Source organism: Lytechinus pictus, chromosome 2 (genome assembly GCF_037042905.1).
Source record: "Lytechinus pictus isolate F3 Inbred chromosome 2, Lp3.0, whole genome shotgun sequence".
Classification (NCBI taxonomy): Eukaryota; Metazoa; Echinodermata; class Echinoidea; order Temnopleuroida; family Toxopneustidae; genus Lytechinus; species Lytechinus pictus.
In genome coordinates this window covers 8,138,809-8,163,854 of record NC_087246.1, presented here as the reverse complement: position 1 = coordinate 8,163,854, position 25,046 = coordinate 8,138,809, and the positions used below count along the sequence as shown (strand labels likewise).

General features: G+C 36.2%; 1 protein-coding gene across 3 annotated transcripts; it reads right to left on the bottom strand.

Annotated features, from left to right (window-relative positions):
- Positions 1 to 1,256: 1,256 nt before the first annotated feature.
- LOC129254898 (coiled-coil domain-containing protein 157-like) lies at positions 1,257 to 22,419 on the bottom strand. Of its 3 annotated transcripts, none has more exons than XM_054893437.2 (13): positions 22,283 to 22,419; positions 16,786 to 16,931; positions 16,415 to 16,524; positions 15,858 to 16,035; positions 13,893 to 14,688; positions 13,130 to 13,320; positions 12,453 to 12,629; positions 8,467 to 8,644; positions 7,369 to 7,508; positions 6,823 to 6,989; positions 5,644 to 5,801; positions 4,986 to 5,123; positions 1,257 to 3,949 (listed from the first exon to the last, which is right to left on the bottom strand). In XM_054893437.2, exons 2-13 carry the CDS (start codon positions 16,918 to 16,920, stop codon positions 3,735 to 3,737), a joined length of 2,583 nt encoding a protein of 860 aa, XP_054749412.2. In that variant the 5' UTR covers positions 16,921 to 16,931; positions 22,283 to 22,419; the 3' UTR covers positions 1,257 to 3,734. The 3 variants fall into 3 exon arrangements, with proteins under 3 accessions (XP_054749412.2, XP_063964567.1, XP_063964574.1); XM_064108497.1 differs by having other exon boundaries at positions 22,272 to 22,394; XM_064108504.1 differs by lacking the exon at positions 22,283 to 22,419 and adding an exon at positions 22,143 to 22,160.
- Positions 22,420 to 25,046: the final 2,627 nt, after the last annotated feature.

The window sequence follows — 25,046 nt, the reverse complement described above, 5'->3', positions numbered from 1 at the left end:
TAAGAAGGATAAAAAGAGAGCTCTTAGGAAGGAAATGGGAAAGAAGAAGTGCCCAAAGTCTAATCGCACTGCTGCCCAGCTTAACATGGCCAAGGTTCCAAGCAAGAGAGTCATCAGCATAATGCCAAGCATCGAGGAGGTAGAGGAGACGGGGTGAAATTCGTGTATCAGGGATATGAAAAGACTTGAACTGACAAGAAGGAAAAAGCTTTTGCTCAATTTCACATGGCTGAGATTCCAAAGAAGCAAGTCATCACTGCGATGGGGACCATCAAAGTGATGGAGGAGGCAGAGTGAAACTCAAGAAAGGAATTAACCATAAGCTTCTCTTTGGAATGACTGGACTTTATGACAAACTGTCCAAGATTCATGAGATGGGAAAAGCAAGTATGTTATTCTGCTTGCCATGCTAGTAGCATCCAGACATAAAGCTGAGAACAGAGACAATCTGATGTAACAAATACACAGAAATGGGGAAATATGAGGGATGAATTACTTGGTTACTAAACTGAGTCTTGAAGCACCCTACTGGCTTAAAAAAGGTACTACTGAGTTTCCAGAGCAAAAAATCTGAATAAGGAGTGATGCCATATTAACAGAACTTAACAAAGTATCTGATTGCACTGGTCTAAAATGAATTTGGAAAGGGTTTCATATAATGACCATCATTACACTTGGAAGGCTTTGGAGTACCCAAACTAGATTAAAACTGCATCCAACAGAATACTTGCCATGCAATAAACAGCGAACACTTAATAATGATGAAATATAGATGCAGCAATGTAAGGACAATAACACCCATGTCACAAGAATTCCCCAATACAAGACTCCTTGAGTCCTACAAAAAATACCATGTAGTTAACTTGGAACATCCCCAATGACAAGAAACAAAGAGAACTAGAAATACCTGCCAGCAATAAACTTATGTACAGCATAACAAAAATGTTGGCCATGGATCTCTCAACTCAATCAAAATCTAAACAAAAAAAACGATATTTATTATGAGATGGTGAATTCAAAAGACTTCAATTGCAAAACCGATGGAAATAAACTACATGCACTACAAAAAGGCAAATGAATTGTTGTACTATTGTGTGATTGAAAATTTCACAATACTTCTCTTATTTGATAGACATTGGATGAGTGAGATAAACTCTTTAACTAAACCTTTAAACCTGTCGTTTTATTTATGATTGTAAGTATTGTTATATTTAGCACACATACAGATGGGACACAATGACAATAGTACGAGCTCATTACATGTCTAAAATCAAATCAAGATTTTTATTGCAAGAATTACAAAATATACCATTCACACATAATGTCCAATAGAGCTATGAAAACTCTTAGCTTCAACAGTTGGACAGAAGATATACTCTATTCATATATTAATAATCATATTAAATCGCTCTAAGAAATACCAACAATATCTTATCAATAGGTGCACCTCTGCACCATGCCACAATTATTCACATCTTACAGTAATTGTACACCATATTGTCAGTGTACACTACTATCCCTTTAGACTAATTGTCAGAATCTTATTATATCAATTAATTTTCTGATCTGTCTCAAACAAAATAAAGTGGAGGGTCACTTTATGTTTGACAGAGAAAAAGTTACCCCCCAGCTTTCATGACCTGTGCAGCCTATGCCAGAGAGATTGAGACTTTGTAAACATTGTGAGAGTGAATAAAGAAAGAAAAACAATTCTGATTCAACTTGAAAATACTAATCTGTATTTCTGAGGGCACCTAGTTGGGTATGATTGAAGGAGTTTAAAGTGGTATCCATGTGATTTATAGTTGTTAACAGATCCAGTTGTCATTACTCTCTAAAATCAGTATCGATCAACATGACCAGAGTAGTTCATATCAGTATATCTCTACCTGGAAAAATAATTCCCACACAAGCATGTGGTCGCACATAAGTCTTTATTATAAATCATGAATTATGCCAAATAGGAAGATTATCTACAACATGTCCCAAAATAAGTTATAGTGAAGGGCAGAGATAAGGCAAATATATTTTCAAGGTGATTTCAAGGTGATAGTAATTACCAAAATACTTTTAAATATTCATGCATTAATTTGTCATTCATCTCTATTCAAGTAAATTTTATATTGAGCTTACTTAAATGATTAACTGATACTAAATTCAATCATGCAGTAACTATTAAGAAATTATTGAAAGAATACACTGAAATAGAATCAAAGTACTGTAGTCTAATTTAATCTTAGTAATTATTTCAGTTTACTATCAACTTATGGAAATCTAGTGTCAACATAATTCTAGAAGCTATACTCATTGTCCCTTTGTAAACAAAATAAGAGCTTTGCTTATTTGTAATCTCTTGCAAGCAAAGCGTATGAAAATGGTCATTAATTCATATTAATTTTCAAGAAGCCATAGACAACATAAAAACATTTTTTTTAAATCAAGGATATACTAGAAAAATCAATGAAAATTGTTGAACTTCAAATTGCCCATCACATCCACAAGTGAAGTCTGTTCTACCAATCTTATAAACTTAAACTGAATACCGAGTGCAATACTTTCACAACTTGCACAAGTACACACAAACCCTCACACAGTCCCGAAGTAGAAATGAAAGGAAAGCAGTCATACCCACAATCTGGGTTTGCCTTCGTGATTGTTTACTCTTAACCTAGTAATCAGTATCAAACAGAACATTGAGAGATAAATAAACAACTTTCATATTGATAATCTATGCATATTAATCCTCATAAATATTGGTTGGTACAAATTCTCAGTGATCTGTACAAAGAACTGCAATTATCTCCATTGATAATACTATTTTAAAGAAATAATAGTAATACTTATCATCTGCTCACCAACATGAAAGTATTTCCATTCTGTAGCTTAATTGGGGTAAATCATTTTCACACTCACAATTTGAAAATCTCTGGGGGAAAAAAAAACAAAACCATTTTTTTATTCAAAATTAATGACATAAGTTTGAATGTGTGATAAACAAATATCGATACTAGGGTTGTAAAGCTAATCATATGTCGTACCTGACCATACACAAGATAGGTGAACCAGGGAGCACTTCATGAAAGGAATTATCAGATATTGTATTCAACAAAGTCTGTTTTATCCAACATTTCCATCGTAACAGTAAGACACGTGTGCCTTTCGGCCAATCATAACCAAGGAATAATGTCAGATCTGACTGGTCAGATGACAAATATTGATGGAATGCTCCCTTGTTTTTTAGTGTGAAATCTTTTGAAGATACTACATTCCCATCTGCTTAAGTTGATAATTCATTTGCAGAGATTATAGTGCCTTAGTTCACAAACGCTTGACCAAGGCATGATTCATTATCATACATAAGATGTTAATTCATGAACAGCTTCATGAAACTGGGGTATCAACATCTCCTATCTCAGCAGTACGTCTTCTAAACCATTGTGGCAGACATGTTCAGATACAAGCTTTTATCACTAACAATTATATTTGGCATGTGAAGAGAACTATGGGACCTAGAAATTGACTTATTTGGTTGGAATTTACTACAAAAAATGTTTAAAATTGAGGTCCTAACACTCTTATCCTCCTCATAGTGGAAATTAATACACATCAGTAAATATAAATCAGGATGGAAATTAGAAAAACAATTTTCTCTTATAGTAAACTAATAATAAGCTGTATGACCATATCAACATTTCAATCCAATTCAAAATCTACCATTGGAACCATAATGAATACTACGGATAGCAGTACGACTTATGAATATCCAAGTCCCGTTTATTATCATACATCTTATCACACTGGTGGCAGATGAATGTATCTTGTGGCTCATAGTAGCTGTTTCTTGATTGGGTACCTTCAGATCTTGCAGGGAGGTCGGGAGTCTTCTGAGACTGCTGCAAAGCATGACGACTTTTGACTGGTGTTCGATTTCCAACAAAGAAGTCAGGGCCTGTAAGGAATCGTAAAAATTATTGTTTACATTGACACTAATGATAACTTGAAATGAGGAGCCATCATAATTGTACACTCACTTGATCTGATCTGGTCAGAGGAAAGGCTCTTTTGAAGCACTGACATGTGATTTATCAAATTTAATAAGCTGAAATTGTCACTACTTCGTTTTTGCTTATTTCAAAAGAACAAAAAAAAAAAAAAATTTAACTTCTCAAAAAAAGCCATGGTTGCACATGAAAAACAAAAACTTGAATTGCAAAAATAGGAACTTGAGAATACATGTATTATCAATAAGTATTACAAAGAAACAAAAATATCTGTAATCTGTAAGCCATAATATTGGCTTTGGGGCAATGTAACCTGAAAATGGTACATTTAATAAGGTTGTCTATTTCCAAACAAAGATTAAGCTAATAAGTGGCACACATTTTCACACCAACTACTTGTTTTCAGCCTCACAAGTGACTCACCAACACACACATTATAACCTCGTTAATAACACACGACAAGTTTACCAAATAAAGCAAATCATATTTAATTTTCATGGTTTCTTGTCTATACATGGTAACTATAGCCATTGCCGGATAAATATATCATGTACTTAAACTTCTGCAATTTTAAAATACTCATAGTCTGATCATATCAGCATTGCTCCAATATTTATACATAAGCCAAATTCAATATTTATTTGTTTATTGAGAAAGATCCCTTCTACAGACTAAACACCCTACAAAATTACCGTACATATTTACAAATGAAGTTTAAACCTCTTCCAGGATTTTTGAAGCATGCCCACAGACTTAATTTGATCCAATTATACAAAATATGGTATGCTTCATCCCATGCTATGTCTTCAACTTCTATTGTGAATTCAGACTAATACGCCTTTACATGCATTGACTCAATGTCCCCATGAAAAGTATAATGCGGGGCCTGAAATACAAAGCTTAGCAATCATCGTACAACATTTTGTAACAACTGATGCACAATGGACAACTAATTGTGAAAATCAACCCTGGTTAGAAACTCACCATCTGTGTTTTTGACAACAGACTGTGTTTTAATAGCCCCACTGCCTTTGAGTGTTCGATACGCATGAAGGCTAGGATTGGTGGTAGCAGACAGCTTGGCTACACTCACACCACTCTGACTAGATGTTCTCTTACCTCCTGATAGGAATAAAAATAAATAATAATGATACAAATATTCCTATAACATTTCTAAAAAGATACAAAGTGTATTACAGAGAAACACAAAAGTAGTAACAATGCAACAAATAAAGATATAAATGTATATGTAATAATGAGAATGACAAGAAAAGATCAGTGAAAGACTTATGAAAATTGAAAGCTTGCTCAAACGTGTGATTGATAAACCCACAATCGTGATATCGTTGGCGTTCATCTGAATCGTCGTATCAGTCAATTTTGGTCCAAAAATCGATTTTGAGATTTTTGCAAAAAAATGAAAGCACAAGTTCTATTCTATTCTAGGCAGCAATTTATTTTAGTTTCTGAGACATGTGGGGATTTTCACTGCGAGGCCATGCAAACTGTTGATAAAATGTGCAAATCCCATAGGAAACGTCTACTGTAGCAAAGCAAACAACAGCTGCGGCTGCTGCGCGCACTTAATATGCAAATGCGCGGTCAGTCAATTGCTCACTATAGCAGGTATAACTGTATTTACCAGATTTTGGTTTGCTCTTGTTCCTGTTGCCTTTACTAGAGGGCGGCCTTGGAGGTATCTGATAGCTGGTGGCTTCTTCCGATGAAGGACTGTACTGACGATTCTTACTACTTTGTTTTGTGTACTTGGCTATGACCTCCTCCTCGGTAAGATGCTCTCTGAAAGATAGATCAGAAAATTTCTGTCAATCCAAACCAATTACATAACTTTTAGTATTCTTATTCCTTTTGCCAGAAGAGGCATAACAGCCAAGAGGGTGAAGTACATCGAGTTGTTCATAATGTTATGTATGACTTTACAAGTCACTAGAATATGAAGTGCCATAATGACTCAAAGTTTCCAGGGAAAAAGTTCCAATGTTCCCAATAATCTCAATCAAATTGTGGGAGAACACAATGTTTGCAGTGTGCATTATGAAGGTTTTAACAATAACAATGTTATTCAAATTTAATTGACTGATATGAATTAAAATTTCAAGTGATTGAAAATCACATTTGCCATGCTTAGTTGAGCTATCTGTTAGCTTCCCTAACAAAGCGAGTAATTTGCAAATTGAAAAAGCTTGATTCCAATGGCTAAGTTCTTTAAAAGAGACATTTCCACTGTCTTATAATGAGTTGTGACTTATTTGATCAACCTCTACTGTAGAAAGCCAGCCATACCAATATCTAGATTGTATGGCCCGTATTCTGAACTCGGGTTTAAATTAAACCCTGGTTTAAAGTTGTGGTTTAACTATGGAGAGCCAATTGGAGCACAAATCCCTTACAGTACACATTCAATTTATTGACTCATTTGGGACCCAAATTGTTCATAATTGTCTGGGAATGGTAACTGAAGTATTTTTCCTAGTTATGAAAGCAAAATGAAACAAAATAGTAAACATAAGAAATATACAATACAAACAGAATTTTTGAATTAGAGGCTCCCCATAATTTAAGCACAGAGTTAGACTGTGGTCTAAGTTAACCTGACTTCAGAATACGGGCCTATGTGTCTATTCTCAGTATTTTGATATATCCATGCATGTATCACTGTCTTGAATGCTAATTTATCCAAAAGGGACATAGTGCTCATTTGAAGCATTATGACATTGATGGATTTCCCTACTAAAGAGTGATAGGATCAATCAAATCTCTTTGTTAAGTGGGGAACTGACATCTGAATAAATCAACTTACTGCAATGGATGGTGACCATTGGGAATGTGGATTGGTTCTAGATGACCTCGTGGTGATCTTGGAGACTTGCCTAACCTAGCATTAGCATGGTTGTTGTTGACACTAACAGACTGCTTGGCTTGCTTCAGTGTGTCTGCTTGCCATAATGGAATATTTGGACCATTAACCTGAAGGATATTAAAATTGAGTGAGAAAGAAAATTGATGATGTGATTAAGAATGCGCTCTTTCTTTTTATTTAGTTCACAGGTTTTCACTGGAACCATATATGGAAGTCTTTAAGACTTAGAATATTTAGAATATTTCTTAAACACTGAATTCATCCTTAAAAGATGAATTAAACTGACAAGGGTAAGGTGATGAAATTATATGTGTTAAACACAAGAAGGTGAAAAATATTTGATAAGCCAAATTAGTACACCACTTTAAAATCATTTATTGTTCTTTTAACAAAGTTTGAGTGCAAGCATCACACCATCCAAAATTTTTACTCCCAGTGGTAAATGTCTGAACCAGTCAGTTCCAATCAATTCAGATCATTACCTACCTGTCCAGACTGCCCCTGTGGCCCATGTCCAGCTAAGAGCTTATCAATGTTATTCCGTAAGAGATAGTTCTGTTCCTCTAGGATCTGTATCCTCAAGTTATTTGTCTGTACTTGCTGGCCCATGCCACTGGCACTGTCACCTAAAATGAAGCACAGATTACAATATGAACTCATTAAACTTGGTCCTGTAACAACTTTCAAAAGATAAATTCCTCAAAACAAATACTGAATTTCTTACAGCAGGGTTTACACCATTCATGTTACTGTTTGATTTTCTAATTGAGGGAAGGAGGGTGACAAAATGGCTTTTGCTTATTGTTTAAATGCACTCCTGTAATAAAAAGTAACTTTTTGTCTGTGTCTATAATTACCTAATCTTAAAGGGATGGTCCGGGCTGAAAGTATTTATAGCTTAATAAATAGAGTAGAATTCACTGAGCAAAATGCCGAAAATTTCATCAAAATCATCAACAAATAACAAAGTTATTGAATTTCAAAGTTTAGCAATATTTTGTGAAAACAGTCGTCATGAATATTCATTAGGTGAGCTGATGATGTCACATCCCCACTTGTTCTTTTGTATTTTATTATATGAAATTAGGTTTGTTCAAATTTTTTCCTCCAAGAACTAGAAAAATTGGATTGACAACTGATTTAGTGCATTAGATATTTATTGCTGCAACTTATTTCATTATAAGGGAGACATATTCACACAATTATGAAATAATGAAAAAATATGATTTTATGTAATAACATAAGAAAACAGAAAGTGGAGATGTGACATCATCAGCCCATCTAATGAATATTCATGACGACTGTTTTCACAAAATATTGCTGAACTTTAAACTTCAATAACTTTATTATTTGTTATCCGATTTTGATGAAATTTTCGGCCTTTTGCTCAGTGAATTTTACTCTATGTATTAAGATATACCTATTTTCAGCCCGGACCATCCCTTTAATTACATCACGAACCTGTTAAAACAAACATGTTTGAATTTTTAGAAAGATCACAAATCACTGTTAATCTTGAATAAAATTAATGCACTCTTTTGAATCTCAGAAGCAATGAATAAGATGAAGAAATGTAACCCTTACCATCAGCTCTCTGTGGTGCAGGCACTACTCCAGGGTTGTTGTCTGGGTAAAGAACAAGCATCTTCTCTCTCTCTTCACTGTCTTTCAGCTGTTCTTCTAGAGCTAGGATCATGGTCTGAAGATCACCAACTGATGATTCCATGAACTTCTTTTCTTCCATGATGGTTGCCACCAAGTCCTGGGAGCATTATCAAAGTATTCAAAGAAACTCAGATAGGATAATCTGATTAGCACAAAGCTTACATGAAAAAATCAAATTGCAAGCTTAAATATTGTATATGACTTATCTAATTTGATGAACTAAAACCAATGTAACTATTTTATTTGATGTTCAAGAATTTCCCAGAGACTCAAAAATAAGGAAAAACATCCTCTTTTTCTGAATTTTTATAGAAACTAGTCCAGTTTGAAGAATAATGCCACATGATAATTTTAGTGATCGTATCACATTGAATAATCTACACTTATTAGTCTTTGTGTCTTATTTTTTTCTCTTCATTTGATTGCTTTTTTCAATATCTGTTTATTTGCACCATTCATTAAATTTGCCCCCACAATTTTTAACACAAAATTTCTGCAATGCCAGAAGTCTACAAGACAACTCCCGGGGGGGGCACTCGACCAAAGAAGTAGTGGGTATGTGCCGCGGGCGAGACAAAAAACGGGGGCCTTGGAGCGGGCTTATTGTAAAAAGGAGGGTCCTCGGAACGGGCTTCGGAACGACAAATGTTTGTGAAAACGGGGGTCCTTGGAACGGGTCGCTTGCGCATGCATCCCTATGGAACGGGCATACGTGTATGCAGCAAGCCCAGCGGCACGGGCGCCGGGTGCGCTCGCGCAGAGGCGATGGTCGGAGAGCGCTAAGTGGCCGCTTTTCACCAAAATTGCAGCTCATTGTGGCGGATCAATGCGACCGGAACGGCGTAACGAAAAATATGCGAAGCTTTGGAGCGGATTTCTTTCTTCTTTTCTCTCGATAAGAAGAAAATGCTATGCTTCGGAGCGGCTTTCTTAGTTCTTTTTCTTAATAAGATGAAAATGCTATGCCCTGGAACGGAAATTTGAGTGTAAAAATGGGGGTCCCCTCCGCGGCACATACCCACTATGCATTATATACTGAGTGCCCCCCCCCCCCCGGATTTAACTCTTTAAGAGCCATTGGCAGCTATAGTTGCCCATAGCTCTCTAGTGCCACTGGCAGCTATAGTTGTTTAACCAGTTTTACAGCCAGAAAATCAACACCATATTCTGTGTTTTTTATGTTGTTATATTGGCAAGGAATTCACAATTTATTTTGTTATATAAAAAATAGTGGTTTACATAGACATTTTTTGAGTAAAATGGCATTTTTGCATCATTGTTTTGAAGAGTTGATTTCGGATATTGCCGCGATCTGAATCAATATTTCTCCTATAGACACGTGTGATATAAAGGTTGTGTGTAGCAATACACGTACTTCTATGGGCAGAGCAAAGGCGAGTGTGCGAAGGCATTCAGCTCAGAATTGACCAATGACAGAGCGGTACGATGTCTCTCACCCAACGCTACTCACCCATTCGCTATTGTTTTATGAATATTCATGAGCTATCGATCGGTTCTTTTGCAGGCCCGTATGGTAGTATTCTTGTGTCAAGGCTTTTTTCTGCCTGCAAATGTGCACGGTTTGGGGGATATTTTTTGGGGGGAGGGAGGGGGGTGGGGGGAAAGGTCTTATACTTTGTTTTTTTAGCATTCTCACAAAATAATTGTTCCTGTTATAAATATATGAGTAAAGAAGGCTGTCATTTCCAACTCTCATCGCACTGCAATCATCACACTCATTATTTATTTATTAATTTATTATTGTTATTATTATTAGTATTACTATTATCGTAATCATTATTATCATTATTGTTATTGTTATTATTATTATCATTATTCTTCTCCTTCACCTTCTTATTATTAATGTTATTGCCATCAGAATCATCATCATCATCATTATGATTATTATTCAAAAATAATTGTTGTAATCATATTAATTGCATTCCTTCTGCAGCCAAACTCTCTCTTCATAAACTTAAGATCAGGTAAATAACGGTTCATATTCGTTTGTGTTTTTATAGCGCAAACCATTAAAAAAAGAATGATTGACATTGTTATGCTTATCAATATCATATTCAAACTTCTCACAAAAATATGAATCGTTCAATATTCTCCTCGAATAAAATAGGAAGAAGCAAAACAAATAAATGTGATAATTAAAACGGCCGATAATACCGCTTTATTCGTCTCAAGATTGATTTTTTTTCAAGGTGGATGTATTTCCTCTGCTAAATCAAACCATTAGTCAGAGTAATATCAGATGTTTTGAGGAAAAGAAAGAAAGGGATACATTAACAAAACCGATCAGACCGACCTGTTAGTTGCCGCATCATTGACGTCACTACCAAGGGGATTTTAAAACGACTTTAGAGAGTAGAAATGAAAATGATAACGATGATAACGGGTTGAATATTACATTTCTTTATACCACGCATATTATTGTACACTATGTTATCTGAACAAATTATTTCTTTTACCACGGATAGTGCTACGAGCTGGGGAGGCCCTGGGCGGATGCAGGATTTTTCTGTAGGGGGGCAAATTGTTTTCTCTTTACCTGGGTCACCCATAAGAAATCAATACCGGAACCTTCGAAAGTATTCAAAAGTCAAATCAAAAGACGCGCGTGAGCCCCGATTTCTATGAACATCCTGTGCTAAATTACTCTCCTAGATAATAGGTCAGGAGGGAGCGCGGATTAGAGATTCCTCATGAAAGAGAGTCTGGGCATCTATTGTTCATGACTTGGTGGCATGAACAAAAGAATGTAGTCACGTAGAACGTTAACAGGTGGCTACTTTGGTCAGACCAGTAATACAGAACAAATAGGCCTATTTTCTTTTTGAAAATTTGTATTGATTTTTTGTTTGTAACTGATTTGCATTCCCTCTTCTTTGATTCACGACAAATAAACTTTTTTTTTCTTACTTCTGTGCACTTTGCCAAGAACGCCCATATTATTTTGTGGGATTTTATACCCCAAACTTGTAAGTATTGAATCTGTCCGACCCCTCTTTATCTATATTTCAATATATCATCTTTAGTTCTTTTATATTTTGTCTCCTTCTGATCTGACTGGCAATAACTTTGTTTGTTACACTACGAATAAAAAATAATTACAGAGTCTTATTTTGAAGACTACACGAATGAAAGGGTATGGTTGGCCGCACTTTGAAGATACATGGCTCTAATGTATTATTGTGTGTGTTTGCTTGGGGATCGCAGCTGTGCTGTGATTGGTCACTTGATCGGCGACAATGCCCTTTTTTGGAACAGGTCGCTTTCTCGTACTTCAGAGGAAATAACTTGAATAGCAAAATAGTATTTCATTCAAAAGAGCATTATTTTTCGTTATTTCTGTTTGCTCAATTTCATCAATAGATACGTCATTTGAAAGGGTAAACATTGAACTTTCATTTTATCTTCTTAACTTCTTGGTATCTCTACAATTCCTCAGGTTATTTACTCTTTGAAAAGTTCATGAAATCATAATTATCTAGGTTTTACTTATTGAAAAAAAAATTATGTAAAATATTACATCTTTTCTCCATTTTTCCAAACGCGAATATGAAAGATGATAACACGACCATAAAGCCCATGAACCATGCATCATTTCATGTGTAGAAGGTTTTATTATACAACGTACGGGTAAAGAATTATGACCGTTTTAAAATCAGTCGCTGCTCACATTTCGGTCAATTTAGGATTCCCTCGAATATCCCTGGCAGTAGAGGGGTATTGGGCCTGGCAGAGTAAGAGTTAAATATATAAGATCACATTTTCTACATTGCTTCATCAATAATTCCTTGTTTTCTGCAAGTCTTATGCAAAGTCCTTTGGAAGTACAAAGAGACATTGAATGATAACATGACATTCACTATACAAGAGCAAATTATGAATATTACCTGTTGGGTTTTGAGCTCATCTTGCAATCCTTGAAGCTCACTCTGAGTAACTTTGAGTTGTTCCAGTGCCTCCTCCTTGCCGTCCTCGGCATCAGCTAGACCCTCTCTAAGATCCTGGCATTCCTGATCTAACTCCTCAACCCGCTGAACCAGAGCATCATGCTTACTCTGAAGGGCCTGAATGGGGTATCCAGTCAAAAAAGACAATTGGTTACATTGTCCCTGTAGAAAGCCGTAAGTACCAAACTACAGTACAATTTTTACAGAAGTGAGAAATAACTACCATTCATCCTAATGGAAAAAAAATATTCAAATGACTAAAAAGATTGCAATGGTTGTAAAATATGCACTTCACCAGATCTCTCCCACTAATATAAGCCTTGAGCATGGATTCCTCCATCACTACACTATACTAAAAGACTTTATCAGGGCTCCGTAACAAAAGGGTTTGCGATGAATTTCAAATATGAAAGAACCACACTGATTGGTTCCTGGTCAGTATTTTAAACCAAATGAGCGTGTAACATTGATCTTTATTGGCCAGTCCATTTAGCGATTGATCGCTAATCTTTGTGTTACGGAGCCCTGGTCTCCCTTGAGTGGTCTCTACACAGCTTACGTTTCAATGAATTCTCATTCCAACAGCACATAATAGAGTAATTATACTAGTGATTTACCTGCCCATGTTTATCAATACTACGGTTCTTGGCCTGTTCTTTGCCCAGTTGTTTACTAGACTCTGTCAGGTGTTCTTGGGTCTCTTTCAGCTGCTGACTTAGCTGGTTCACATGACTCTCTAGTCTATTGACCGATGCCTGGTTGCTGATGTTAGCATCTAGGGTCTGGTTCAGCTCCTCACGAACTCCCTCTGTCATAAAGAAATTTATTGCATATTGAATGTTCACAACTGCTATACATTTTTTAATGATGAATACTCAAGATGTGCTCATATCTGACCTAAACAATCAAGTACACCAAGTATGTAATCTTTCACTGGTATAAACAGGTGGGTGTTTCATGAAAGTTGTCAGCACTGTGACAACTTCAGTGAAATCCTTGGTTTTGATTGGCTGAAAAGCACTGGCCTTGGACTGTTACTATGGTAGATAGTTAATGTACTGTATATACTAAAATTTACTTGTGTACATTGCCACATTTTTTTCTACTGAGCATGGTCATTGACAGCACTGAACAAGAAAATGGCACAAAGCAAATGTGTTGAATACATAACAAATCGTGAAAATGTAATTGGGTTAAACAGTGTATGGATGTTATGGGAAAACAAAAACATATGAAAAAGATGCAGTTTAATTCTGAAAGGAACTCACTACAACTGTCAAGCTGCAGAAAAGTGCAATTTCAATATAAAAAATATTTGAAAAAAAAATTAATTTACAAGACTTTACATGATCATAGGTACATCAAAGCTTTTCATCATACCTAGTTCTTTGAGAGCTTCAAACTGCCTCTGAAGCTCTCTCTTGAGTTTAGTTAGTTCTTCCTCAGTTTTTTTCTTGCCGTTTCGTGCCTCTTCGTAGCTTCTCTTCACCACCATGATAGATTCTGCATGCTGGCGCTCTATCTCCTTGACCTTAGCCTCATACTGTTTGATTTCTGTCCCATGGGACACCTTGGCACTCCTAAGATCTTTGTCCTTCTGACTAACATTTTCGGTCAGTCTCTCACAAGCCTCCTGTGAAGCAGCAAGCTTTGTTTCAAGGGGTTCTATCTGTGCCATCAAGTCACTCAAGTGATCTTTGATTCTCTCCAGATCCTTGTTCTGTTCGGTGGCCCATCGGCTAACATCCATTGCTGACATCACATCCCCTGGAAGCTGCTTCCGATGTCGAGCGATTGATGATAGAAGTTTTTGCGAGTGGCACACCTCTGTGATGGTTTCTCCCACATCTTTCAAACATAACTGAACCCGCTCACATGATTCACAAGGTACAAAGGCAGTCTCTAGTGTCTGTGAAGATGTTGTCCTAGTGTCTATTGCTATGACTTGTTGATGAATAGGCTGTGGCGTAACTAATGCCATCTGTGATTTTGATGGAGTAGGTACTACAGAAGTCCTTAACCCCTGATCATCACTGTCCCCATCTTGAGCAAATGCTACATGACTGTCTAAGAGGTGACTTGACATGCTTGTGGATTGCATTGTCTTTCGTAATTGCTCTTGCAGTTCAACATTAATGACCTCTAGTTTACTTATTGTCCTTCCTTTAGATTTACTCTGCATGTAAAAAAGAAACGATATGAAATCTAAACAAGTGGAGCACCTCTGGCAGTCTTGCATGCATTACGCGATTCAACATAGCAGCAGTGCTGACTTTGAAAACTATAGAATAATAATATAATAATAATATTCACCTAAACATCATTAATTGAACCTAAATTACATTTGATCTTGATCGTTTGACCAAAGACTTGTGCAAGATGATCAGTGATACTTGATTACCCTTATGTTGACGTTTCATGAACTAGATCCATAAACTTATAAAGTTATGATGGCAATTCAACAAATACCCACAACATGGCCAAAATTCATTGACCTTCGTCATGTGACCTGAAATTCATGCAGGATGTTCACTGATACTTGATTAGCCCTATGTCCATTGTTTTAAAAATAAGTCCATTCACTTTCTAAGTTATGATGACATTTCAAAAACTTAACCTCCCATTCCCCTTGTGCATTCTGCTTTAAAGGAATGGTTAAAAAAACAAGCACTTACACTTAATTTGAAAATTTTGCCGAATCAAGGCTACAAGATCCATGTAGGTGTTTCATAAAACTTTAAGTTATGAGTGACTTTGCGAACATCTGGTGAGCCATTCATAGGCACTAAATCACAAGATAAGATTGTTCATAGTGGTGCTTGTAACTTACAAACAACTTTATGAAACACCTACAAAGTTCTGCACAATTGCATGAATAAACTGGATATGAGCAATCTGCGCAAGGTTAGCCATACATCCAAAATAAAAACCAAATTAGTTTCAAACTACAGAAAAGGCTTGTCACCTCTTACATTACTTAATTTGGAAGCAATTGTGCCTAATCTTAAACAACAAAACTAAAGTTTAAAAAAACCAGACATTTTCCTTTTACTATATCTGTGTGACTCTTCTGAACTTGGACAAACATAATACATCAATTAGGCAATAGAGTATTGAAGTGATGATTTCACAGTCTTGTTCTCCAATCGCAAAGTTTCCAAACAAAGAAATCCCTTTATCAGACATGTATCAGAAGGTTTAAACTGGAGATTTCTACCATCTTCAAACACTATTATTATTGATAATAGACCAGTTTTAAACTGTATACAACCATTAGCCATGGAGTTGAATTGCTGTTACCTCACTATTCCGTACTCTATTTCCATTAAAAATACATAAAGATACCTCTGCACTCAGTTTCTGTGTGATGCTGTTCAACTGAACGATCTTATTCCAGAACTTCTTAACCACTAGTCCTATAGACATCTGTGTACCCATGGGTGTGGCAGTTGGTGGTCTTCCAACTGATCCCTGAATCAGCTGCTCTACAAACCGTGTAAAGCTCTGCAGAAGCAGGACCATCCTGGGAAAGGGGAGGGCAATACAATTACATGAAAGAAGAGCGTCTCTCTATAGATTTAATATCATGTTTTGTGAAACATTTTGTCAATTAGGACATCATGCTGTGAGCATAGGTTTTACTAAACCTTGAATCATGATTCATGGTCTTATTCATATCTGACAAATTGCATTCTTGTTCAGGATCATCTTTTGAACCTTCATTAGAAAGTAAGGAAAAAAACATTGTTGTTTTAAATAGGAATTCTTCATATTATGAAGAATTAATGGCTCCCTAAAATTGAAAAGTAATTTTTACACTACTTCCTTATCACCAAAATTATCCTCCAAGACACCAAGGATTCAGCAACAACAATATTTGAAAAATAATTATTTTCACTCACCTGTCAATAACAAGCTCAAAGAGCATAACATGTGCCACTTGATTATCTTCTTCATCTTCACTGAACTTATAATCCTCCAAGAGTTCATCTATCTCAATATCTGAAGATACCTGAAAGGAAATACAGCAATGCACATTTAATAGTACCTTGAATGAAGTGAAAGTGTTTCACAAGCAACATAAATGTTACAAATAGGTGTAATAAAACTGACATACACATGCTTCATAGAGGTGGAAAAAGTACTTTAAACATATTGGCTAGTAAACTTTAAACCATTTTAAAACAATCTAAAATGTTTTAAAACATTTTCATTCTTGAAATATAAAAGTTTCCTATTACACCCCTGAAATTAAGTATTAATTTGATCATACCTTGTCTGGGAACTTCCAAGAGGGATACCTCACAGGACCAACCCTGGAGAGGGCATCTGCCACAGCAGACTGCAAATCACCTACATCTCTACCAAGACTCTCCAAGCAGTACTTGCCACCTAACATGTGAGCCATTTTCTATCGAGCTAGAAAAAAAAATCAACAGATTACCAATATACACATGTACAGTAGGTCTTCACTGTCGCCATGTTACATGGAATATCAATACAAAAATTATCCTCTGCAAGAGGTCCGAGTACTAAAGAGAATCTCAATTTCAACTAGAGTTTTCGTTATTCAATAGCCAGCCTGGCAGCAGGGAAGCATTCATGTAAAAAAAGAATCAGTGACTTCCACTGGTTATTGTTATAAGCTACTGAAATTCTTACATGGGTTTGGCTCATAGAAAAACAGACAGTTAAAATCACTGAGTATTTGATCCATTCCCAAGAGGAGACTAGATTACCAAGTAAAGCGTATTCAGGATCTATGTCACTTGTGATTGTTTAGTTCTGTCTATTGTAAACTCTAATTTTAATCCAGGATTAACAAATTGGAACCCCCCCCCCCCCCCTCCATTGCTTTCAGGTACTTCCTGATCTGATTGATTAAGTACAGAACAAAACACGAAAGCATTTCATCTTAACTGACAGGCAAAATGACAATTAAAAAAAGAGCAGAAGGAAAGACCATAGTATTTCCACATAATAGAGATTAATATCACGAAACTGTCAAAAGAATAAAAATAAGGTCAATGGTGAAGTATTGTTGATGGATTTGACCTTAATACCAAAACTTTTAAAGGTAAAAGAAAGTAATTGCAGCAAACAATTATTTCATAAAGTCTTTAACATTTAAGATTTATTGCCACTATCTTATTATAAATCAGGATCTGGTACATTGAAATATGTATGCATTGCTCCACAAAGTAAAGAAAGTCAGAACTACTACAACACAACACTTCCACTACATAGAAATCTGTTGTGGTTGTGTGCTCATTCCAAACCGTAAACATGTCATAAATTGTTACGATACTGCAACAAATAACAATGAAAATTTAGTTTTAAATTTGATTTCCTTTTTTATTACAGGAAATAGATCAATCATACACTAAACAAAACAATTTTTTTTTTTTTTGTTTAGTGTATGATTGATCTATGATCTTAAATCTCTTGAAGAGTTAGATGTGCAATCAAAAGTTATGATAGTCCTGTATTAAATCCAGATAAAATCCAAGTTGGTTGGCGAAGATTCCTTAAATTAAAGTTCACAATGATGGCGATGATGAAATTGATGTTGAAGCATGAGTCACTGTAATGAAGCATGAGTCACTGTAACGAGTTGAAATGTCTTTGAAGACGATGCTGATGATGATTAACAGTTGTAGCAACTTCACATTTTCTTCAAATTATACAGAACTTCATTTTCTATAAAGTCCATTCACCTTTGTAAATGACATGTTTTCACATATTTTAAGCGTACAAACATTTCCTGCTTTGTAATACTTTTTGACATGTACGCGCATTCCAAAGCTCCATGCCTTATAGACTTCTGAACAGCCAATCAAGTTTTGTTTACAATCCAACAACATATGACAGCTTTTGTTTATGGTCAACAAACTTTTATTCAACCAATCATTTCAGTTCAAGGCGCTTTTTCTGTGGAAACGCTGTAGAGCTGCCAACTTGGATTTTAAAAAATACTTGCATTGGCCGATAGATATCAGGAATTGTAAAATATTTGTTTTGGTCAATAAATATCATATTAATTACTTTATGATATTTATCAACCGAAACAAATATTTTACGAATCGTGATATTTATTGGCCGATGCAAGTATTTTTTTTAATCTAAGTTGCAGCTCTGCACGCGTGTGGTATCTAGGTATCGATAACAAAAGACAGTCAAAATGGCGACGTAAACAGACTGGGTAAGTGAACGCTCGTGCTCTTAATTTTTTTCAATTTTACGACTATTTATTCAATGAAAATTAGGAACATTAATAGTAACTGGGAATAAACATAAAATTGGCCCATGTACGTTAGTTTGGGCGCAAAACAATAAGTAAAATTGGTGATTTAGGTCAAGTTTCACCATTGGAAATCCTGGCCTCTACAGCCAGGTATAGATAGCCGCGCCAGGCTTCATGAGGGAGTAAGCCTACATATAGTAGATGACTTTTACTCCCCAGAAGCCTCCAGGCTAACCATGCCCGAGGCCGAGGCGAGGTCTTTTCCAAGAAAATCATATTTCTTTCAAATTTTTATTAGACATTTGGCAGGGACCTGGGAACGATTTTTTCAGTGGGGGTGCTGAAATCTCTCCTCAGAGGTGGGGGGGGGGGGGGACAGACACAATTGAGTTTAACATAATTACACACACACATACCACACACACACACATATATAAATATACATAAATATGACAGTCACTTCTTGGCTTTCTTCTTATAAAAGAACATAAATATATAATTAGATAATTCGAGCGCGAAGCGCGGGCTATTTTTTGTGGAAATTTCATGTATTTTGTCCTGAAAATTGAACATTTTGAGCAATGTTTGTGGTCAAAGATGCGTATGTAACAAATAATAATTGTGAGCGCGAGCAGATATTTTTTTATATACGCTCTGGCCTGATCGAAAGGGACGTGTTATATAAGGACTGTTTTGCAGTTACCGTTGAAGACGATACATATATCAACAATCAAATAATGCGAGCGCGAACTGAAAAATTTGACATTCCGACCTAAATACTGGACATTCTAAGCACGTTTTTTAATTATGAGCAGGATAGGTATATTTACAATTGATGCGAGCGCAAAGCGCGAGCGGAAACAAAATTGAGATTTCAGACCAAAAAAACGAGAGATTCTAAGTACTTTTCTAATCATGATGAGGATAGGTATAAAACTATACAATTGATGCGAGCGCGAGGGGAAATAAAAATGAGATTTCAAACCTAAAAACGAGGCATCATTCTTATGCACTTTTCCAATCATGAACAGGATAGGTATATAACTATACAATAATATTGATGCCAGCGCAAAGCGCGAGCGGAAACAAAATTGAGATTTCAGACCTGAAAACGGGACATTCTATTCATGTTTTGTAAATCAAGAAAATGATGGGTAATTGGATATATTCTTAAATTAATGTGAGCGCGAAGCGCGAGCAGAAAATTTTTGATATTCTGATCTGAAACTCCACACTGAATGTAAAATGGTTTGAACAGATAAAGAAAACTCAGACGAACATAAGAATAAAGATTTGATCAAAATCAGACAAGGAATCACAGTTGTTGCATTTTAAAGATTAGCATTATTCCCCACTTGTTCTTTTGTATTTTATCATATAAAATTAGGTTTATTCAATATTTTCCTATCAAGAACCAAAACAGTTGAATTGACAACTGATTTATTCCATTAGATATTCTTTGCTGCAACTTATTTCATTATAAGGGAGACATATCATTCATTCTGGTATGAAAAAAATGAAACAATTTTGATTCCACAAGGAACAGCTAGGATAGTGGGGATGTGACAGCATCAGCCCACCTATTAAATATGCGTGCGCATGTTTAGAGTTACACCTATAGTATCTGGGCATTCTAAATACATTTTTTATGATAAAAATCAATAATGCGAGCGCGAAGCGCGAGCAGAAAACATTTGATATTCCGATCTGAAAGAGGGTGAATTTAAACACTATTTCAAGTAATGTGTTGGAAAATTACATTTATTTATCATACCTACCACTAGATTTTCAGGAGGTGCGCTGCCTATATATATGGAAAATAACACACGCAGCACCCCCAAATTTTGGGGGTGCTTCACCCACAGCACCCCTGCTTCCCAGCCCGTAGGGCCATGGGGCAGGGTGAAAAAGACTGTGAAATTTGATTTCTATTACTTGTAATTTTTGTATACAATACACGGGCGGTCGGGCGCGCGCTCACTTGATTCGACATTAAACCTGGAAGTTTCAAGTCCAACCACCCCAGTGTGTATCACGTATTGCACGCGACTACGTCTGTATCAGAGTGCTGCCCCGCTGGAGCTCGATTGAGTCGCGTTATATAGGAGGGATGTTATTGGAACATGTGAAAGACTATGACCAGTAGAGGCGCACGGCCAATATTGGAGACTGTCTCAAATGTGGGAGATTATCTCCAATATCAGATACTTTTGTAAAGAATTTGGGTATCCAATTTCAGAGACAGTCTCCAGTTTTGGAGTCCAATTTCCTTTGTTTACATTTGGGCCGCCCTAGCTTAGAACTAAGCAATATTATCTAGAAATTGTTAAATTGTAGTCATAAAATATGTTCTATTAAATAAATTGATAATGTTTAATCGGTACTCACCGGTTCTTTTGTTGCATTTTCAGACCATTTCTCACAATTCTTCGTAAATATTTGCGGCAAATTTTGTCGCCATAGACAGCTATACGTCCATCTTTATTAATAAATGGAGCGCCCTTTACGATAGTTGTTAATGCCGCGGAGAAATCGTTAGGCATTTTGGCCTGTGTTCAAGGCGTTCTTTCTGTTTTATTTTTTATATTGAAGATTGTGCATTTGTTGAATAGCGCCGTCTACGTCAGGTATGAGATCGAGTGTATAAATACACTCTTCCAAAATAATTATGATTCCGACCTGGCGCTGTTTAACTTCAATCTCTTTCACCTAAATTAGCGATGAATGCTAGCATTATAAAATATAATTATTAACGTCTGACAAAAAGAATAATCAACCGATCAGCTGACGAGAACGCGAATCACGTGATCTTCATATCAGCTTGGATCGCGAGTCAGAAGTGAAGAGCAACTGCCCAGAAAATCAGGAAAAAGCCGTGAAAATGTAAGTTCCCCTTCATTTCTTTCATTTTTTGTTGTTGCTAACGATGCATTTACACTATAAAATTATAATTTAAATAAGAGAAAGGAATATAGCTTGTACTTGTGATATAATATAGAAATATCCTGTTCTCAGAGATTTCTAACCAAAAATACTACTGATGTCGCCTATGAGGTCCATACATGTAATGTTTGGACCTCATTGGTACTAGGAGTGCTTCAGCACCGCCCCAGGCCCAGCACCCCCGCTTCTCAGACTCTAACCCAGAGAGCTCCGGCTACGCGGGCCGGAGCTCTCTGGGTTACTCAGACTCAGGTCCCTGGGCCTGACATTTGTTTTGGCACACTAACTCCCAATGATGTAAGGAACATTATAAACTGAAAGATTTTGTGAATTAAAGAGAAATTCATGTTAAATCTTAACTCAAATCGTTAGGTGCCCAGACTTTGGGCCCACCATCATCATATTAATCATATTCATAGATTCATACTAATGTTGTTACTCACAAGAAAATGCACATGTGGGACTTGATTCCCGCTTAACCTTAAGTCTTACAACTAATACAAGTGCGCTGGATTAGATTGCCTAAAAAGCGAAAGATAGAGTGAAACAAGAACAAAATCGACAAAGCTTACATTATTCTCACCCGTTTGTATTCGATTGCCAGTCAACGTTAATAATGTTAATCAGAATGGGAGCTTGTTTCGTCCACAAAAAATGTAACTGCGTCCAGTCTCCATGACCATGACGAGGAATTCAGAATTTTGCAATTTGGTTCGGATTAAGTCGAATACCCGTGCGCTCGACTCTATTCGGCTGATATGTACCGGTATCCGAGCTTGCAAAACTTCCAAAACCGTTACGCAGGCCGCGAGGGTGGGGGGGGGGGGCACTTCGAATGGATACCACGCTTGCGTGACCATGGGTGATTTCAAGGAATCAGGGACAACTCCATTTCAAGTTCAGTGTTGACCTTTTGGTTTTGGTGTTAGGTCATTTTTACACGAGTATAACACCCAACATAAAATGAAGATGGTCCTGCATGAAAAGTGTCGAGATGTCAATAATGTACGTGATCTAGTATATTCAGGTCCCGGGATTCAGGTTCAGTTTTACAAACTCAGAATAGGTTTTGGATCGCGAGCTAGGGGAAGCAATCAAAATTGTGCTTCCAACACCAACGCCATTACCTAATGGGATTTACGAAAAGCACCCTTTTCGAAAATTCCATAAAAATGCACCCCCTTAGCTAAGGGGTACGTATTTCTGATCCAGGCTGAAAATATATGATTTGAACAGATTAAGAAAAATCAGACAAACAAAACGCTGAAAATTTTGATCAAAATCGGACGATCGAGGAATATAAAAAAGTTATGGCATTTTAAAATTTATTTGCATTATTCGGGTGAAACAGTTCTAGGCATGTCTTCATGAATATTCAATGAGTAAACTGATGATGTCTTTAATTGTCTTATATCCCATTGTATTTTATTATATGAAATTAGGTTTGTTCAATTTTTTTCCTTCAAGAACCAAAAATATTGGAATAACAACTGATGAAGTGCATTAGATATATCTGCAATATACTCATTTCATTACCAGGGAGACATTATCATTCACACATGTATGAAAAAATTATGATTTCATGTAATAACATAAGAAAAGGTATAAGTAAAAGAATCCTCTTTACGTGCTTCTTTGGTCACGTAATGTATCCACTCGTTAATGGAAGTAACCCCGGGTATGTGCAGCACCAAAAACTCTAAATTTTGGACTTCCAGAATTGCTCTTTCTGACAAATGATTGCCGTAAAATGAATACTCTGCATAAAGATCTGTTTCGGACCGTTGCATGGATTGAAATTGGCATATGATATTATGTATCATAATAAGTACTCCCCGAACGGCCCCTACACCGCGCGGCATATCTACGATTGGTCGAGACAAGTAATTACCCCCTTTTTTGTTGAAGAAACTGCATATTTAGCATTTTTTAGTAATACACACATGTAGATTTGTCTTGGCTGGTTATCAGCTAAACTAATATCAAAATGTTATAACAAGTCTTTAGTTCACAGAATATTGGTTAATTATCTTAGGCACAGCCTGACAACTTTGTATACGATTCTGAATCGAATCCCAGCGAAATTAATTCGCTTGTATATACCTAGTATAGACATAATGATAATTTGAGCGGTATAAATTTATTTTCAGTCATGAGGGCGATTCAGAACCTTGGACATTAGTTCCATGGTTTAATCATCTCATCAATTGTTAAAACATTTTATTCCAAATTCGGGACGTAGGCCAGGCGTTAGTGTAAGGTGGCATTGATGTCTACCATTTGCAAAAACAAAAATGAATAGTTTATCAAACGAATACTTGTTATGGTAGATCAATACCAAAGGGATATTTTACTTCCTAAACGGGGAAAACATCAGAGTGAACAGTTTCTCTCTCTCTTTATTGCAGTATCTTTGGTATATCGGCATCATCGTTCTTTTTCAAGCTATGCAATAACCTATATCCATTTTTCTCCTATTTGCACAATTCCCGACGGCCTTCTCTTTACCCTTCTCGTTCAATTCCCTTCTATCTCTCCTTATCTCCACCCTCTACACTTAATTGTCCATGCTTTAGTCTCTCTTTCTTCCAGTGCCCTCCCCCTATTTCTCTCTACCCTAATGCAAAGAATCTCCCCATCATTCTCCTCATCAAAGAGGGTTATGTTTAGTCCAATGGCACCAAGTCGAATTATCATATGGTGCGTATACAAATTTTTAGGGATAATATTCAGATATTAATACAAAAGAATAACTTCCGTTTTTTCATTAATTATACCCAACTTGTACCCCTCACACCACACTTGACTCAACTACTTGGTGCTGATGACGTTAAGTTCGAATTCATTTTCCCCCCAAAGTTTTGGTAAATAAGGGCAAGGCTTAAATGTAAATGAAATTTTCACTGATGCCTCAGCCGAGACCTTGAGTGATTTCTTTGTCAATGGACATGATCAATTTGAATGTTGAATAGCCCTTTTGAACGTACCAAGGCTAAAATAATTGCTGTTCCCGGCTCTAAGACTGATCAATTTTCTTTAACTTCGCCAAAAAAAACAACAACTTGAAAATGGAATCTGTAACTTGTCTTCCAATCAATCTATTCATTCATGCATGGTGTGAGTGGTGCAAGTAATGTATCAATACAAAGTGGTTCAAGAACCAGGAGTCTCGAATGATTTGTGATCAATAAAATATGCAATATGATCTTATGACCCCTAGATGACCTTCGACCCATCATCCTCAACAACACACATGTGGTATAATTACCCAAGGATAATTTGTACCAAATGTAAACATGATTGATGCGGGAATAAAGAAACGAGAGCAATTTAAACAAAAACTTGAC

Excerpts from the sequence above, each read along its gene's own strand:
- LOC129254898 (XM_054893437.2), bottom strand. The coding sequence starts at position 16,920 with ATGGCTCACATGTTAGGTGGCAAGTACTGCTTGGAGAGTCTTGGTAGA. Across the intron at positions 16,525-16,785 it reads CTTGGAAGTTCCCAGACAAG|GTATCTTCAGATATTGAGAT; the intron begins GTATGATCAAAT and ends ATTTCCTTTCAG. Across the intron at positions 7,509-8,466 it reads TGCACCACAGAGAGCTGATG|GTGACAGTGCCAGTGGCATG; the intron begins GTAAGGGTTACA and ends GCTTCATTTTAG.